This window comes from Muntiacus reevesi, chromosome 18 (assembly GCF_963930625.1).
Source record: "Muntiacus reevesi chromosome 18, mMunRee1.1, whole genome shotgun sequence".
Classification (NCBI taxonomy): Eukaryota; Metazoa; Chordata; class Mammalia; order Artiodactyla; family Cervidae; genus Muntiacus; species Muntiacus reevesi.
This window is the reverse complement of record NC_089266.1, coordinates 1,742,581-1,762,037: the sequence shown is the minus strand read 5'-3', so window position 1 is coordinate 1,762,037 and position 19,457 is coordinate 1,742,581. Positions and strand designations below refer to the sequence as shown.

At 52.0% G+C, this 19,457-nt stretch overlaps 1 protein-coding gene across 1 annotated transcript; it reads left to right on the top strand.

Moving 5' to 3' along the window:
* Positions 1-1,496: 1,496 nt before the first annotated feature.
* Positions 1,497-18,400, top strand: LOC136149767 (uncharacterized). Its single transcript, XM_065910305.1, has 5 exons — positions 1,497-1,564; positions 10,242-10,435; positions 16,559-16,689; positions 17,815-17,995; positions 18,288-18,400. The coding sequence occupies exons 1-5, from the start codon at positions 1,497-1,499 to the stop codon at positions 18,398-18,400; spliced, it is 687 nt and encodes a 228-aa protein (XP_065766377.1).
* The last annotated feature ends 1,057 nt before the right edge of the window (positions 18,401-19,457 follow it).

Genomic DNA, 19,457 nt, shown 5'->3' with positions numbered 1-19,457 from the left:
ATGCTCAGCCTGGATGGGAGGGGAGTTTGGGGGAGAAAGGAGCTTGGGGGGCTGCGTCCTTCACTGTCCACCTGAAACCATCACAACACTGTTTATCAACTGTACCCCAGGACAAAATAAAAAGCTCAAATTAAAAAAAGAAATAATGTCAAGTTGCTTTGTCATGGCCTGATTTTTCCCATTTTATTCAGGATGGTTTACCATCTGATGACACTAGGAAAACTAACAGAGCAGGCCTCAGGAACCAAAAAAAAAGCCTGGTTTTTAGCAGGGAAAACTATAAAGTCTTAATGAAATGGCTTATTTTTTAATAGCTTATTCTTTTCACCCATCTGTCCATAGGTTCTGTGTCTAGATTTTTATTCAGACGATAAAGAATCCGCCTGCAATGCAGGAGACACAGATTGAATCGCCGGGTCGGGAAGATCCCCTGAAGAAGGAAATGGCAACCCACTCCGGTATTCTTGCCTGGAGAATTTCATGGACAGAGGAGCCCAGCGGGCTACAATCCACGGGGGTCACAGAGAGTCGGACAGGACTGAGCGACCGAGGCTAACGCTGCCTGCACTTGACTCGCCAGGGCTCAAGTAAGAACAGCCGCTTCCAGCACATGGAAAAGTCAGTCCATTCCCGTGTGGCTCCAAGGCTGCCTCCATCCAAGGCTCTTCTGGAAGAACCTGCAAGCTGTGGACAGCGGAGGGACGCCCCTGGGAATGTGAGAAACAACCAGATGGCGTCTCAAGATACCAGGGCGCTCCATTTACAACAGGGCTCCCGACCACAGCATTGCATCTAGATGAACCTGCTGGGCAGTCCTATTGAAACAGGCATCTCCACTACACACGGATGGGCTTCCCGGGTGGCTCAGTGGTAAAGAAGCCACCTGCCAAGGCAGGAGACTCAGGTTCGATCCCTGGTCTGGGAAGATCCCCTGGAGAAGGGCATGGCCACTCACTCCAGGACTCTTGCCTGGAGAGTCCCATGGACAGAGGAGCCAGGCGGGAGAAAGTCCGTGGGGTTGCAAAGAGCTGTGTGTGACCTGAGCAGATCTGATCACATCTCTTTCCAGTTCCAAGTCAACAAAAACACAGGAATAAGTCATCGTTCAGAATAGCCAATGCGTCCCGGTCAGAGCTACGTGCACCAGAGCAGGGGATGTATTTTGCTTCTTGCTCTTCCCTCAGTCCAAGCAAAACGCTTCCCCACTGTCACATGCTTGAGTGCACAAAGGGGAAAAACCGTGCTGAGGTCAACAGAGCTAAAATCTCTTCTTCAGGACTCCAGTCCCAAACGGCTTAGGAATTCCATTGGCAACATCATAATGTCAACATTCCAAGGAAGTCCAGAGCCCTCGGAATCAAGGACTAGGATGCCAGAGAAAGGATGGAACGTGATCCCCGTGAATCCTAGGATTTGGTGTAAGGGCAAAGGCTAAGAAGCCGGAAGTGAAGAGAGAAATCCCGTCCACACTGCTGAATCTGAGCACCATCCGAAGAATGTTCAGTTTCAGTAACTGGAAGGCCTGCCAGGTCAGCAGACGCTTGATGCCACTTGACAACATCAGGTAATCATCCGTCCCTTTCTTCCTCTATGTCGCTGGAGACCCGCTCTGGGTGTCGGTAGCAGGGCTGTCCTTAAGCAGAGGGTTAAAAAAGCTCACAGCTGCAGCAGCAGTCCTTTCAGTTCAGTTCAGTTCAGTCACTCAGTCGTGTCCAACTCTTTGCCACCCCATGGACTGCAGCACGCCAGGCCTCCTTGTCCATCACCAAGTCCCGGAGTCCACCCACACTCATGTCCATTAAGTCAGTGATGCCATCCAACCTGCTCATCCTCTGTCGTCCCCTTCTCCTCCCGCCTTCAATCTTTCCCAGCATCAGGGTCTTTTCCAACGAGTCAGCTCTTCACATCAGGTGGCCAAAGTATTGGAGCTTCAGCTTCAGCGTCAGTCCTTCCAATGAATATTCAGGACTGATTTCCTTTAGGATGGACTGGTTGGATCTCCTTGCAGTCCAAGGGACTCTTAAGAGTCTTCTCCAACACCACAGTTCAAGCATCAATCCTTCGGCGCTCAGCTTTCTTTTTAGTCCAACCCTCACATCCATACATGAGTACTGGAAAAACCATAGCCTTGACTAGACCGACCTTTGTTGGCAAAGTAATGTCTCTGCGTTTTAATATGCTGTCTAGGTTGGTCATAACTTTGCTTCCAAGGAGTAAGTCTTTTTTAATTTCATGGCTGCAGTCACCATCTGCAGTGATTTTCAAGCCGCAAAAAATAAAGTCTGCCACTGTTTCCACTGTTTCCCCATCTATTTGCCATGAAGTGATGGGACCAGATGCCATGATCTTGGTTTTCTGAATGTTGAGCTTTAAGCCAACTTTTTCACTCTCCTCTTTCACTTTCATCAAGAGGCTCTTTAGTTCTTCTTTACTTTCTGCCATAAGGGTGGTGTCCTTTAACAACATAAATAAGAAAATCGTGTTGTTGTTTTTTTAATTGGATGTCTTTGCGGTACAGTAGAGGGAATGTGGACATTTTTCTTTCTGTATTAATTTCTTTAAAAGTTATTAGAGTAAAAATAACCAGGTAAAAGTCGTTGCAGTAGGTGAAATGCATTCATCACCATTTATCTGACTCAAGGTGGCTCCAAGGCCACAAGTGAAAAGTGAAAGTGAAGTCGCTCAGTCATGTCCAACTCTTTGCAACCCTGTGGACTGTAGCCCGCAGGCTCCTCCTTCCATGGGATTCTCCAGGCAAGAGTACTAGAGTGGGTTGCCATTTCCTTCTCCAGGGGATCTTCCCATCCCAGGGATCGAAACTGGGTCTCCTGCGCTGCAGGCAGACGCTTTACCCTCTGAGCCACCAAGGGTCCCAGGCCAAGGGTCCCGGGCCAAGGGTCCCTCCTAAAGAGTCCCTCTTGAGAGGAAGGCTCCGAGAGGGCTTCGGAACTTACCCAGAGCACAGTCGCGAGGAGAAAATGAAGTCGTTCGCCCCTAGTTTCTTCCTCTGGAGTTCCCGGTCCCCCTGATGACCAAGAAAAATCAAAACTGCCCATGAAGGGGAACCTACTCTGTTCTAGTTTGAAGCAGTTCACCTTGAGATGAGCTCAGCTTCCTTCGGGTGAATGAAGAGTCAACTCGAAGGCTGTTTCTTCCTCCGTCCAGGGGCCACTTCAGCCGCCCCTTCCCAACCAGGAGGCGCGCGCGGGGTGGGCACGCGGCCGGCAGGGGTCCTCCGCCGTGGGCCGCGGTCTCTGGGCGCCTGGGCGGGGGCTCGCTCGGGTGCAGCCGCTCTCCCGTCCTCGTGGCGCCCTGCTGGCCTCTGCCGAAGCCCGAGTCCCCCCGGCCCTCAGATCACCAGGTCCCCGTGCAGGGCGTGCCCCTGGCCACAGGGCTGGGCCGGGACTGAGCGCTCAACACCCCGGCGACCTCTCGGCAGGGCCAGAAGGGCCCCAGCACCCGGGGCTCTGCCTCCTGCAACTCCGGCAGACGCAGGGGGCCCGGGGTGGACCACTGTGTGTGTGCAGACTCTCCCGGGAGTCTGACGCCCCATCACCCCGCCCTGGTTTGGTTAAACCAGGTGGAGTCGGGGAGGAGACGCCTGGCGAGGAGGCGGTGTCTTCTCGGTGACCCAGCTGGTGTTAGCATCCCAGCTCTTCCCTCCCAGGCACGCCCCCCCGGGAGGTGGTCTCCACTTCCTCTTCTGATTGGAGTGGGCACTTCCCCGAAGCCGTTTCCTCCACCTGCTCTGCACTATGGCTTTCTTTAAACTTATTTTTCACTGGAATATAATTGCTTTACAATCCTACCTTTTTACCGTACAACACTGTGAATCAGCCATAAGTATACACACATCCCCTCCCTCTTGACGCTCCCTGATCTCCTCCGGCTCTTTATATGTTAAAGGAAACCCTTAAGCATTTAGAAAACCCCTTCTCTCTTCACAAAACCTGGTTTCTACCTTGCTGTGAATTCTTCGCCAACGGGAGATGAGGACTTTAAAATTGACTTCACTCTCTCTGCTCTCTGCTTCAGTAGCCCTAGTTGTCCCCAGTTCAGTAGAAGCTACATCTGCCGATGACTTACTGGATGTAGGATAAGTCAGAGCAGCTTTACAAAGTTATGGGAGCCCCACGGGGAGCAGGAAGGAACAACACACAGCCAAGGCTGGTGACCGTGTAAGGATCACCACCTGGAGATTTGAGACCCGATAGTCCGAAGCGGGGTTACCAAACCCAGACACAAAGTGTGGAAAGAGAGCAGCTGACCTTCAGTTCAGCTTCAGTTCAGGTGGGTCAGTGGTAAAGAACTCACCTGTCAATGCAGAGGACACAGGAGGTGCAATAAACGGGGGTTTGATCCCCGGGTCAGAAGGATCCCCTGGAGGAGGGCCCAGCAACCCACTCCAGTCTTCTTGCCTGGAGCATCCCACGGACAGAGCAGCCTGGCGGGCGATGGCCCACAGCGTTCCAGAGTCAGATGTGACTGAAGCGACTTCACGCACGCATGCAGCCTTCAGCTGAGATCTCAGTAGGCTCGAGACAGCCTCCCAGGGAGGAGCCAGCCCAAGGAGTAAGTACTGCCATCACTTTCCTCCCTTCTTCTCATCCCCCACTGAGCATCCCATCCGCCTAAACGAACTGGACGCCAGAGGCAAGGGCTCCCCTGATAGAATCCAACTGGCAGCTCCATGGTTGAAGGATGGACAGTGGACAGGCTTAATGAAATTCCGTCTAAAAGCTTTTCCTGAAACAGCATGGGGAAGGGATCAAGTACAAGTGGATGAAGGAGAGAATCCCATCTGTATTTTTCAGAGATATGATCTCCATATAACATATGCCTGTCATATCCATAGTTCCGTTTCTACCAGTGTCTAAGTGGCTGCTTCATCCATCTAAGTATGGATTTCAACCAGATGCCCACTGATCTGTGAAGTGTTCTGGTGGGATAACCGTAGCTGACCCCAAGGGCTTTCCGCATGCCAAGCACTGTGGGAAAACTTGTTAATTCCTCTTCGAAAGAAACTTCAGGGGTAAGACTTTTTATTAGTATCTCCTTTTTACAGATGGGGAAACCAAAACTAAAAGAATTAGAGAATTCATCCAAGGTCCTACGAGCTGGTCCACAGTTCATATGAGATAAAAGGCCAGGCTCTCCAAGATGAGTGGTTCCCAGGTGGCTCAGTGGTAAAGAATTCGCCTATAATGCAGGAGACACGGATTCTCTCCCTGGGCCAGGAAGATCCTCTGGAGAAGGAAATGGCAACCCACTCCAGTATTCTTGGCTGGAGAATCCCATGGACAGAGGAGCCTGGTGGGCTACCGTCCACAGGGTCGCAAAGAGTCGGACGTGACTGAGCAACTGAACAAGAACAACTCCAAGACAGGCAGGGACCTGGGCAGCACACATGGGACCTTGGCATCAGCTTCTAGATCATAGCGCTGGTCGCCAGCTGGAGCGTGGGGCCCCAGGCCACCAGACGGTTTTTCAAGAGAAGCTTGTAATCCACGTTGCATAGGAAAGTTCCCGTTTCTTGTGCAGTTTACATTTGTTGTTCAAAGCGACTTAAAGTATGCAATCAGGAGATCCAGTCTGCAAACCTCTGCTCAATTGTAACAGAGAAAATCCGCCCCAGGACCCCGCACCTCCCCCGCAACACGCACACAACTGCAGCGCTTGTCAACAGCCTTTCAAGAGCTGCAAGCCAGGAATGTTTGTTTCCTGTCCAGCAGACCACCGTTGCGTTTGTAAGTCTGATGATAAAACTGTGATAGTCTGTGGTGACCAGTATGAACTGTCTCATGCTAAGAACTACATGTGTCATTTCATTTTGTCTTCACGACTACTCTGCAGTTTACAGTTATCTCATTATTCACGTCTTCCAGACGTTTTCAGAAATACTGTATGATATCACTTATATGTGGAACCTAAAAAGTACAACAGACTAGTGAGCATAACAAAAAAAGAAAAGCAGACTTGCAGATGTAGAGAGCAAGCTAGGGGTTCCCAGTCGGTGGAGGCGGGGAGAGGTGAGACGGGGTGGGGAACTGAGGGGTACAAACCATTACAGATAAAATAAGCTACGAGGAAAAAAGTAATCAAAGAAGACACAAGGATATACTGCACAGCAAGGAAAATATAGCCAATATTTTGCAAAACTATAAATGGAGCATATCCCTTAAAACTGGGAAGGACTGCATAGTACTCTTGCAATTTGCACAATATTGAACAACACTTACGGGGCTTCCCAGGTGACTCAGAGGCAAAGAATCTGCCTGCCAATGCAGGAGACGTAAATTTGAACCATGGGTCAGGAAGATCCCCTGGAGAATGAAATGTCACTCTTACACTTGAAAACAAAAATGCTTATCACAGTCCTCAAGTCTTAAACTAGATGACCGTAGAGCTTAGGACTTGATTGAGGCTGACTCCCCAAATTAAGCTTTTTCTACCAGAAGTAGAAGACTTTCCCCTGGACGGCTCTGAGATTCTAGGCACACACTCCAGAAATCCGCTGGGACAAGTTTTTCTTCCAAGTGGGTCACCAGTGATAACCGCAAGTGAATGCATTTTGCAGTGCACGCTGCTCACCAATCGTTCAAACATCACACTCCCTAAAAGCACCACGGACACCTTTAGAACCAAACAGAAAGTGAGATAAGCAGAGTAGAGCGTGGAACAGCCTGTTCTCAGACGCCAGCAGGCTGGTGGAAAAACAAACAGAATCTGCTGAAAATTAATAGGAAGGCAGAGACCTATTGAAGAAATGTTAAGAGGAGCCTCTGTGCTTTTTTTCAATCCCTGATGTAGAGAGAAAATGTCATTTTTAGAGTAGCTTTAAAAAATGGGTTCCACTTGCTGGAACTGAAAGGATGACATTAAACAAGTAGCTTGGATCGTACCCACTGGGCTTTCCTGTGGCTCAGATGGTGAAGAATCCGCCTGCAACACAGGAGACCTGGATTCGATCCCTGCGTTGGGAAGGTCCCCTGGAGGAGGAAACGGCTCCCCACTCCAGTATTCTTGCCTGGGAAATCCCATGGACAGAGGAGTCTGGCGGGCTACAGTCCATAGAGTCGCAAAGAGTCAGACACGACTGAGCGACTAGTTTCTCTCTGAATGGCTTGTTCTTGGCCAATTTGTTTTTCAGGAGGCGCACTGCAGCACGCAGGATCGTAGCTCCCCAAGCAGGGATCGAACCTGAGCCCTCCAGAGTGCTAACCACTGGAGTGCCAGAGAAGGGCTTGAGTGTCTCACTCTTATCATGCAGGCCTCAGATCCAAATTCTCTTGCCCGAAGGAGTAGACCACTCAGTTCAGAAGGGTGCTGTTCAGTCGCTCGGTTGTGTCCTTTGCGAGCCCGTGGACGGCAGTACGCCAGGCCTCCCTGTCCCTCACCAGCTCCTGGAATTTGGCCAAGTTTGTGTCCATCGGGTCGGTGATGCCATCCAGTCATCTCATCCTCTGCTGCCCTCTTTTCCTTTGGCCTTTAGTTTCCCCAGCAATTCCAAAGGGGACCCTCACAATGACTTTCTCTCTCCCTCGTTTATTTCCCTTCCAGCACTTTTCACGAAGGACAGCTGCTCTCTCTAGATATTCACTCACCGACTCTCTTGTCCCCCAACAGCCTAGCACCCAACACAGCACCTATAACATCCCAGGGAACAGAAAGCAAGTGTTGGATAAGCAGCCCCAGGCCCCGTCCCGCAGCCTGGACAAAGCATACACCAGACTCACAGCAGAGGAAGCCGTGTCACCGCCGCCTGTGTGAAAGCAAACAGCCAGTTCCACTTATAAAAATATGCTTTCAGTTAGATCACAGGAGATAGTTTCTAACTGATTATGCTGAGCTGGGGAGTGAGATGCAAAGATAATAAACACATTTAATTGAAAACAGATGGAAAGCAGTCCATTCCCCCATGGGTGACTTTCCGGAGGGCCCCTTAAGACCACTCTCCTCGCCAGCATTTTATGAGCATAATTTTACATGCCAGAACACACGTTCTCACGAGGGGACATCTCTGCCCCCCCCACAGTCACTCGACGGTCAATCCTTCTTGACAAGGAGTCCTGAGGGTCCATGCTCATTTGCATTTCTGCCCAGGTCTGGTCACTGGTACTGCCCGGCTCCGACTTCATAAATAAGAATCCGTACAGAGGGACACGGCCTAAGATCCTTGAATAGGGCACCAGAGACACTATAATAGCACCTTTATTGAGTGTCGATTTCCTTCTTGTGCCAAAACACGCCTCCAGGTGATCGGTTCAAAGGATACAACTTGCTAGCAAACCTGGAGGTTTCTGGTGATCGGACACAGAGCAGATGTCCCCTGAGCACAAGAATGTTTTTCTAAACAACTGCCCGGCGACTCACAACGGTGCCGCACACACACCGCTGAAGCTGCCTCTCTGTGGAGGAGCAGTAGAGAAGCCCAAGAAGTCACAGAGGCTTCAGAAACCAAGCTCAAACTCATCAAAGAAAGGCCACACACTTTTTCACAGCACGGAGAAATTCCAGGTGCCCGTCCAACCTCAGGGAGGACCGTTGGATGCCTGGTGGTAACCCAGGGCTCCCAGAGGGACACAGTGTTGCTAAATCTTCACATTCTCTTCTAATTATCACCTCCAGGATGCTGGGCTTCAGATGCTACTTCTCTGGCTCTCAGGGAAGAGCTTAAGCTCGCCAGAGACGTTACCACTTAGTGCTTCTTCAGATGGGCTAGCCACAAAAAGGAAACGCAAAACCATGTCCTGTTTTCTGAGCCTTTAGTGAAGCTGGACACTCTGGATGAATCTCAGATGCAACTTTCATTGGTACAAGCAGCACCCAGACTCTCTGCTCCTGGCTGACTCTGGGTGTCACGGTGGCTCTGGGGCATATTAATCATGCCTCCAATTCTCTCTTCCACATAGTTCATATTTTTAACCTACTGTCTTTTATTCTCAACCATTACCCTATATTTTGCCCTGTGCCCATCCATCTATCCATCCATCCACCCACCCACTCACCCACCCATCCGTCCATCCGCCCATCCATTCACCCGTCCATCCATCCATCCATCCATCCATCCATCCATCCATCCATCCATCCATCCATCCACCCACCCACCCATCCGTCCGTCCATCCGTTCGCCCATCCGTCCATTCATATGAACTGAGCGTCTGTCTCTCACCAGGTACAGTGCTACTTGCTGGGGATGCACTGGTGAACAAGACAGAGTCTAAGGCCTCATGGAACATCATACCTAATAGTGGAGACAGGCGCGAAGATGGACCATTTATCGCACCTGTGGTCATTATTAGAATGGAGATGCTTGAAAGGGGCTGGGGACCAGAGGGAGGGCAGGTCTACACGGATGGGCGGGAGGCGGGAGGTGTCATGGACCCCTTCATGGAGGACGTGACAAGGAGGAGTCCCCAGGAGAATGGGAGCACAAACGAGAAAGGGGAAAAGTGTGACATTCGAGGCGGAGTGAGAAACACAACCCGCAGCCCCGGGATGCTCAGCGCCGGGGTGGGGAGGGGCGGGGAGGAAGTGGGCAGGGCTGAGTCGGGAAGCTCTTGGTGCGTCTTGCCAGGAGGGATGACTTGGAGGTTTGAGGGTGACCGAGAACGGTGTTTGGTACTCCCCCAAAATAACCTTCTTTTCAGTTGGTCTGCCTGCAAAGCAGGAAACGCAAGAGACACGGGTTGGATCCCTGGATCAGAAAGATCCACTAGAGAAGGAAATGGCACTCCGGTGTTCTTGCTGGGAAATCCCATGGACAGAAGAGCCTGGCGGGTACAGCCCATGGGGTCGCAAAGAGTCAGACACAACTGAATAACTAAATAACAGCAAATATTAAGTTTACCCCATAAAAATGAAATGCTAGCACTTAACCGAGTGTTCTGACTTATAAGAACTTTTCTTTCATTCATATACATGAATGTGTATAGTATGTATGTGTACACACGCACACGCACACACGCACGCACACACACACACACACACACACACACACACACGCACCTGCTCTCCGAGCGCCCTGCTCCTTGGGGACAGGACGCGCCCACTCATCTCTCCCTCTAGTATATGCAAGGATAAGGGAACACATCCATCCATTTTCTCTCCAGTTTACATTCTTTTTCCTGAAGTTAGGCTTTCCATTCATCACCTTCCTCTTAAGCCCACAGGCCGGGCCCCACGTTCAGGGGCAGTTGACGCCCTCAGGGCATCGGTGCTAACGGGGGTTTTGTGTTTAGAGCGCCCCATGAGAGGAGGAAGGAGAACAAGAAGGAAGCCCTGTTTGAAGAGCAGCCCCGGCCCCTCGGTCAGAGGCTGCCGAAGGGGGAAGGGGCCCAGATCGCGGGCGACAAGACCAGGGACGCGGGAGCCGACAAGGCTGCGGAGGACGGCGCTCCTCTCGGCAAGAGAGAGTCCCGGAAGGACGCCAGGGGTAAGGCCAGCCATCGGGGGCATCTGCGGGGGTAAGGCCAGCCGTCCTGGGTAACCTGCGGGGGTAAGGCCAGCCGTCCTGGGTAACCTGCGGGGGTAAGGCCAGCCATCCTGGGGCATCTGCAGGCTTTCTTCCATTTCAGGAACTGGGGCTCGGGGGCGAGGGCAGAGCTGATGTGTAGGGATCCAGGGAATGGAGGTGGGGGGATTGAGGTTATAAAGTGCAAGTCTGCAGAGCTACAGTGCTCAGGACATAACATCCGACCCCAAGGCTCTTACTTCTGCCTTTAGGTCAAACCGGGGTTGGGCAAAAGCGAACGGCTCCCAGGGACGCCGACGGCCAGGCAGGGGCTCAGTGGCCAGACCGCAGGTGCCCCACCCTCAGGGAGAGAGTCTGCTTCTGGCCAAGGACACGCGAGCCCTTCCCGACACCCTGCCTTCACGTCTGGGAGCTGGGCTCTTCCCGCAAAGCAGGGACCGAGCTGGGCACACCCCATTCAGGCAGGAAGAGCTCGGCTGCCAACGAAGCATCCTTCAAGACTGGAGGGCAGGGATGTCCCTGGTGGTCCAGCGGAGAGGCAGCCACGTTGCAACGTGAGGGACTCAGGTTCCACTCGCCGTGGGGCTGCCCAGCCCACCCACCGCAGGGAAGATGCCCCAGGACGCAACGGAGAGCCGACACAGCCAAACATTTAAAAACAGAAGAATGGGGATGCGTCCCCTCATGCCAGCAGCAGACACCAGGGTGGGGCGGCGACCGGGAGCTGGAGCTCAGAAGAGAGAGCAAGACAGGCAAGGCCTCTTCACGTTTCCGCCTCCTGCTGTAGCCAGAGAAGCCGCACCTTCTGCAGAATCGTGCACGGGATGGTTCTGCTTGGTGTGCCCCCAGGATGCAGGAGAGAAAAGCAGGGGGTGTTTTTAAGGTGAAATGTTATCTTCAAGCCTCACTTACTAACTGGATGGTGCAATCCTTTCTGATCATTAACTCAGAGCTCTCACTTATTCCGAGTTCCAAACAGAGTGACAAATTCCAGCTGCCAGAGCCAGGGTTACATAAATCCTCCTGACTGCCCCCTGATCCCGCTCACACAGAATCAGGACGGGGTCTTAGGGATGCAGACCCGGCTCACGTTTTGCAAATCGGTTTCTAGTCCCTAAATGTCTTCTTGGTTTCAGCCACGTGGAAGCCAGTGAAAGCTGTGAAGATGTGAACCAGGTAAAACTGAACTTAGAAAGCTTTTGCAAGCTTTGCCAAGTCTGGTCCTGCTCCCCAGCACTGAAACTAGTCCTTAAGAAGCTCCGTGGGGGGGCTTCCCTGTGGCCCAGTGGCTAAGACTCCATGCTCCCAATGCAGGGGGCCCAGGTTCAATCCCTGGTCAGGGAACTAAGATCCCACATGCCACAACTAGGACCTGGAGCCACCAAATAAATAAATAAAAACAAACATTTAAAAAAAAAAAAAAGGAAGACTTGTGGGAAAGGGAAAGAGGAGACAACTTATCTTAGGCTAACAACTTCAACTTTGAAACAAAGCAAGTGCAAACTCTTTGTCGCCAACGGAATTCAGAATGAGTGTCAACTTCAAAGGCACAGGAGACAGACATCTGGCTCCTCTTGTCTCCCAGCTCAGAGGCCTTCTGAGGGTCTGCACACGAGCCCACAGCGTTCCAGACCCCTGCACGCAGCCGTGTTGATTCTCCCCTAGGCTTCCGACCTTTTCATTCACATTCCCCTCCAGCTCTGCTTAGAGATCAAAGGCCTGGCGTCGTGCACCAACCACGCGCACAGTCAGCTAAGTGACAGGCACCGTGGGAGCGTGTAGGGTACAAGAGTGGGCTCATTCCGTCATTCACTATGTGGTGAGCACCCATTCTGCTCCAGTTTCAGATGCTGAAAACACCTCAGTGAATACAAACCAGAGGAGATCGTCCACAACACAAATGCAGAAATCACTCAGCTGAGAGACGAGGGTAGCATGGACCTGCATGGAAACAGTATTAGAAAGGTCCCCCTCTGAAACACGTGGTGCTCAGGGAAGGAGTTCAAATGGAAGCCCATACATGTTGGGCTTCCCGGGCGGCTCAGACGGTAAAGAATCTGTCTGCAGTGCGGGACACCCGGGTTCCATCCCTGGGTCAGGAAGATGCCCTGGAGAAGGGCATGGCAACCTACTCCAGTATTCCTGGCCTTCCCTCGTGGCTCAGACAGTAAAGAATCAGCCAGTAATGTAGGAGACCTGGGTTCGATCCCTGGGTCAGGAAGATCCCCTGGACAAGGGAATGGCAGCCCACTTTAGTATTCTTGCCTGGAGAATCCCGAGGACAGAGGAGCCTGGTGGGCTGCAATCCACTGGGTCACAAAGAGTTGGACATGACTGAATGACTAACACTTACACTTTCACACGTTAAATATTATTGTATGTGCCTAGATGCTCTGTTGATAGACTGACTTTATATGCACGATTAATGACATAAAATATTTAATTTACACTTTATCATTAAAAACAGCTTCCTAGGTGGTTCAGTGGTAAAGACTCCACCTGCCAATGCGGGAGATGCAGGAAACGAGAGTTCAGTCCCTGAGTCAGGAAGATCCCTGGAGGAGGAGATGGCAACCTATTCCAATATTCTTGCTGGGAAAATCTCACGGACAGGGGAGCCTGGGGGGCTACAGTCCATGAGGGCACAAAGAGTTGGACACGACTGGTCAACTGAGCATATCATTAAAATAACACACCAATGCAGAGAATGCAGTTATGGACCATATTCTATTCTCCAACTCATCTCCAGCCTCCCAGAGCAGTGTGGGCAGAGGGAGAATTTGAATGCCACTTTCATCTGCATATGGTCCCATCTGGGCCGAATCAATGATCCCAGGAGGTCAGGGCTTGATCCCTAAGGGGGCGGTGGAAGCTTTGGAAGCCGTCGTGGGAGCCTGCAGTTCAGACTCTGCCATGTGAGCCCGACTGTTTCTTACTGTCCTCCCACTTGAAAGTGATTAGGACTTTCTTCCATTTGGGGTTTTTTTACCCACTTCTGTCCCTGAAAGGCTCCGGAAATTACACAGCAAGTTTTCCGACAGATGCTCCTACAAGCAGCCGACAGTCCCTCGCAGCTGCCCGGCTGCCCTCCCCACATGTCACAGCCCTGACGTGGCACAGAGGAAGGGAGACTCAAGCCCACGGCCCTGCCGCCTCCAGAATGCCCAGCTCCAAAGCCAGGTTGCCTTTCACAGCCTGGGGAGGCGCCTCTAAACCACCAGGGGTTCTGCCAGGCAGGAGATCCCGGCAGGAAATACCCAGGCATGTAAGATGTCAAGTTGGATTGGTGGGGAGGGGGAGACGGAGAAATGTTCCAGAAGAAACAGGCTTGCTTGGAAAAGTGCGGTTGCCAAAGCGATTTTTGGAACCTTAGTGCAGAGAATAGCGGGAGCGACTGCATCTGGGGGACCGGCGGGCACTCCCCAGCCCCGGACTCACACGCGGCATGAAATCTGAACCATGGCCTTTGCGTTCGACCGCCTCTCCTCGGGGATATGTGAGGAGATCGGGAAGACTGCAGATCAAAGGAGCACTTGCTCCAGCGTGTCGGGGTCAGGGAGCACAACTCTCGGGCCAACTCTGCACTTTCCGCCCAAACGTGCTTGAGACTAGATGGCTGAGCAGAGCGTGGCTCGGATTTCTCAGAGAAGAGCAGATGGTTGGATGAGAAAGGAGCACAGAGAGCAAAGGCTCAGAAAGGGTGAAGGTCCACCCCTCGCACATGGCTTTGTTCATCTCAGCCCACATCCTGGTGCCCTGGTTCTACTTGGGCAAAACGGAGTTCATTGCACTCAGCTTTCGAAGTCACTTCAGTCGTGCCCAATTCTTTGCGACCCTATGGGCCTTAGCCCGCCAGGCTCCTCTGTCCATGGGATTCTCCAGGCAAGAATACTGGAGTGGGTTTCCATTCCCTTCTCCAGGGTATCTTCCCCACCCAGGGATCAAACTTGGGTCTCCTGCATTGCAGGCAGATTCTTTACCATCTGAGCCACCAGGATGGGACCAGAGTAGATGATGTAGACGAGAGTGGCGTTCAAATTCTCCCTCTGCCCACACTGCTCTAAGAGGCTGGAGACAAGTTGGAGGACAGAACGTGGTCCATAAATGCATTCTCTGTAGTGGTGGTTTTTTTTAACCAAACCTCACCCAAACCCACCTCCCTGCAGCTTCCTTTGTTGGTTCTAGTTTCGTCCACAGGGTCTGGTCAGACGAGCTTCACCGCTGTTCTTCATGGCAGCCTTCAGATATTTGAGAGTGACTGCATGTCCCCCGCCAGATTAATTCATCTTCCGTCTAACCATTCCCACTCCTTTCAGTCACGCCCCAAAGAACAAAGAGCGTTTTAGGGTTTCCACACCATCGTCACCACACTCCTCTGAAGGAGCCACAGTGGGTCCAGGTGCCCTTAAGAACTGAATTCAAGGATTCACCTGTGATGAGACCAAGAAGAGAAAACTGGGTCCATTCCCTTCTTGTTCCAGAGTGTATGTCTAGTGATGCAGGCAGTGGCCTTGCAGACAGGTTCTCAGTCACTCAGTCATGTCCGACTCTTTGCAACCCATGAACTGTAGCCTGCCAGGCTCCTCTGTCCATGGGACTTTCCAGGCAAGAATCCTGGAGTGGGTAGCCATTTCCTTCTTCAATTCACTCACACAGTTCAGTTCAGTTCAGTCACTCAGTCATGTCTGACTGTTTGCGGACCCATGAATCGCAGCACGCCAGGCCTCCCTGTCCATCACCAACTCCCAGAGCTTACTCAAACTCATGTCCATTGAGTCGGTGACGCCATCCAACCATCTCATCCTCTCTCATCCCTTCTCCTCCTGCCTTCAATCTTTCCCAGCATCAGGGCCTTTTCCAATGAGTCCGTTCTTTGCATCAGGTGGCCAAAGTATTGGAGTTTCAGCTTCAGCACCAGTCCTTCCAATGAATATTCAGGACTGATTTCCTTTAGGATGGACTGGTTGGATCTCCTTGCAGTCCAGAGGACTCTCAAGAGTCTTCTCCAACACCACAGTTCAAAAGCATCAATTCTTTGGCGCTCAACTTTCTTTATGGTCTGCCTCTCACATCCATATATGATTACTGGAAAAAACACAGCTTTGACTATATGGACCTTTGTCGGCAAAGTAATGTCTCTCCTTTTTAATATGCTGCCTAGGTTGGTCATAGCTCTTCTTCCAAGGAGTAAGCGTCTTTTAATTTCATGGCTGCAGTCACCGTCTGCAGTGGTTTTGGAGCCCAAGAAAATAGTCTCTCCCTGTCTCCATTGTTTCCGCATCTATTTGCCGTGAAGTGATGGGACCGGATGCCGCGATCTTAGTCTCCTGAACGTTGAGTTTTAAGGCTCACACAGCAGGCAGCAAATTTGTCCTGCCACCTATTCTCCTAAAGCTTGCAAACTAGGAAGTGTTTTCCTGTATTTAACTGGTTGACGAAGAAATCAAAAGAGGACTATTAGGTGACACAGAAGAACGAAATGAAAGTCAGAATGTAGTGCCCATGAATAAAGTTTCACTGCGACACAGTCAGCCCCACCCACTCATTCGCATATTTGCATACGGTCTGGGGCTGTGATAGATGCGATGGCCCACAAAGGCTGAGATGTCTACTATCAGGCCATCGGCGGAGAAAGTCCTCCGACCTCCACGCTCAAGTCAAAGCATGATCCTGCACAAAGGCAGAAAAATGAGAGGCGTACTTAAGTCATCCTTTAATAAACCAAATTAAATGACTATGTCAGAGCCCCTAAGAACCTTCTCTAACTCAGTGAAACCCCCAGAGCAAGAGTCAACTCAACCTGTGTGGCCTCAACTCACGAACAACGAACGTGGCCTGAGACACGTCCCTCGAGCTGGTCACATTCCAGAAAGGCGAATCGGAGCATCGTGACCAGGCTTCCGTGGGTCTCCCAACAACTGCATTCACTCTGGGCTCTGGGATGAGGGTCTGTTCTTTCTCAGCCGCACAAGCCTCTTCCTTGTCACGCTGGGGTCAAACGGACAGAGCAGCCCCGGTCACGGTGGGGAGGAAGGGGTGAGGTGCCGGGTCCTCCGCAGTGCCCTTTCTCTCCTCACCCCCCAGGAACAGACTGGAAGCTGCCGGTCCCCCTGGGACCTGTTCCACCTTTGGTCTCGAGTCTGAGCTCCGTGAAAGCCCTGGGACGAAGCTTGGAACTGTCTCCTCTGACGACAAACAGGTTCCGGATACACAGCGTGAGACTCCCGAGGGCCCCTTTCCTCCTTCGTCCTTTGCAGGCTGAACAGTGAGAACGGGCCCCGTCTGGGGTGAGCCGAGCGGAGTGCTGAGGCCAGTGCAAACCAGAGGAGCTCAGCAGCGGGTGGTGTCTGCCCTCCCACGTCCCCGTCCTGCCCGGACACCTGGTGAGACCAGGGCAGGGGAGAAAGGGAACCCCGAGTGCAGGTCCTCATGCAGCCAGCATGACCCTCATCGGGGACCCCTGCAGGCAGAAAAGAAAAACCCGCAAAACCGGGCCGTCTCCTGATGGTCCTAATGGTTTCTTCCACGTCAGGCCTGCTCTGTTCCTCCTCCCGCCGAAGCAAACTTGCAGCCACCAAAGCGAAAACCCTGGTTGTGGGGAGATAAATCAGGAGCTGGGAGGAGCACTCGCTGTACGTGAGACAGACGACCAGAGACCCGCTCTGCAGCCAGGGAACTCTGCTCAGTAGCCTGTGATAAACTCTAGGGGAAAGAATCTGAAAAATAAGAAGATGCATGTTTACATACAACTGAGGGCTTCCCCGGTAGCTCAGATGGTAAAGAATCTGCCTGCAATGCAGGAGACCTGGGTTCGATCCCTGGGTCGGGAAGATCCCTTGGAAGAGAATGGCAACCGACTCCGGTGTTCTTATCTGGAGAATCCCACGGACAGAGGAGCCTGGTGGGCTACAGCCCATGGGGTTCAAGAGTCGGACACGACTGAGCGACTGACACTTCCGTATAACTGAATCACCTTGCCGTACACCTGAATCTAAGACAACGTTGTAAATCAACTACGCCCCAAATAAAATTTAAAATAATAACAATCTGCCGCAGCGGCGGGTGGTGAGGGGCGGGGTCATCACTAGAGCTTGTGCCCTGACCCTCCAGCCACTGACCCAGTGACACATGAGGGGTTAGGGTTGGTGTTGGTGGGGAGGGCGGGCTGTGCATCCCTGTGAGCTGCATCTCAGGGATGCAGAAAATTAAGAGAGGTGCCCGGAAGCCCAACTCATGCACGAGAGGCGTGAATGAGAGCTGCCCCTTCTAAAAAGCCCCCGCCTGGTCTCGCCGTGGGCCCATGGCGCTCGGGGACCTTTGTTTCTTGGGCTCCTCGCCAGGTGCATGCGGCCCGCCTGCCCCAGCAGGGCCCCTTCCAGAACTTCATGGAGATGAAGGCGGAGAAGAGGCTGGCCGGCCGCAAGGAGCGTCGCAGCCGCTTTGGAGACATCAACACTCACAAGTGCTATCAGTTTGGACAGATTTTCTGCCCTTTCCAGGCCCTTGCCACCACGGTGAGCAAGCTTTTCTTTCATTTTCTTCCATAACGTCTTTTAGTGAGAACCGGGACAAAGCCCAGGGCTTCCTTTCTTTGGAGGGATACATTAGTCAGTTCTGGCCGCAAAACAAATTACCCTAAAATTCAGTGGCTTACGCTGGCAAGCATCTACGTTTCTCCCTCACTAGCTTAAAGAGAAGTATATTCATTCCACTTTTTCTCACTGCAAGTCCACAGGGTAGGAAGAGTAAGAATTGAGAATAATCCCAACTATCACAAAAGACTAAATCCGGTCTACCTACAGGTCTGCGACCCCAGATTTAGGGAAAGAGCTGAAGGCAGGTGGCCAAGGTTGTGTTCAGAAACACAGCCATTTCCAGAAGAGGAAGAGGTCTGGGGAGAGGGGGATCTTTTGTGATAAAGGATGATGGTTCTGGTTCCTTCTTCTTCACCTGTCACCTTCGGGACCCAGGTCAATTCAAGTCGGACTGTTCTGGGAGGCAGGTCTTTGAAATTCTTACTGTTACATCTTCATGGTACTTTGTAGAGTTGCAGTCACCATTCTAAAATTTGAGTGTGCCTGTGAATCACTTGCGGGACGTCCCTGGTGGTTCAGCGGTAAAGAATCTGCCTGCCAGTCCAGGAGACACAGAGATGTGGGTTCAGTCCCTGGGTCAGGAAGATTCCCTGGAGAAGGAAATGGCAATCCACTCCATTATTTTTGCTTGGATAACTCCATGGATAGAGGAGCGTGGCAGGCTACAGTCCATGGGGTTGCAGAGTCAGACCTGACTTAGGGACTAAAACAACAAGAAAATGAATCACTTGGGAAGCTTGATAAAAATGTAGATCCCCCAGGCTTGTAGCCATTACCATACAGGGGGTCTTGGGTGTCTTGGACGGGTCCTCAGAATTTCCCTTTTTGATGAGTTCTCTATGTCCCATGTTTATGTATCGTCACTCAGCAAGACTTCCCAAACTGGCTCACTCCATCAGTGCCCCTAGGGCTGATGGCCAGTGTGCCAGGCGGCCTGTAACCCGCTCCCAACTCCATCGTGTACACTGGAACCCGGGTCAGAAACTTCTACCCACCCGTAGTTCCCATGCTTCCCAAACTTCACCGTTGCCTGGGCAGTCACGCTCCTCCCAGTCTTCCCTCCGCCAGAGCAGAGGTCAGAAGCTGGGGGCGAGTCCCCAGGAGCAGCATGCTGTAAAGCCCTGCTGGTAGGGTGGCCAGTTCACCCCAGTTTCCCCAGGACTGACTTGCCTGGTTTTCCTGGGACTTTGCATCTTTTAACACTAAGAGTCCTGAGTCCCAGGACCCCGCGGTCCTGGTTTTAAAACTGAATATCTGAAGCCCCTGGAACTCATGCAAACTGCGTGGTCGGTCACCTGTCCACTCGTGATTCCAAGGTGCAGCCACACAGGGAGGTCTGCACTCCGACCTTCCTACGCACCAGCCCCAGCGCCTCCTCTCACAGGTCA

Excerpts from the sequence above, each read along its gene's own strand:
- LOC136149767 (XM_065910305.1), top strand. The coding sequence starts at position 1,497 with ATGTTCAGTTTCAGTAACTGGAAGGCCTGCCAGGTCAGCAGACGCTTG. Across the intron at positions 1,565-10,241 it reads ATGCCACTTGACAACATCAG|AGCGCCCCATGAGAGGAGGA; the intron begins GTAATCATCCGT and ends TTTTGTGTTTAG. Across the intron at positions 16,690-17,814 it reads ACAGGTTCCGGATACACAGC|GTGCATGCGGCCCGCCTGCC; the intron begins GTGAGACTCCCG and ends GCTCCTCGCCAG.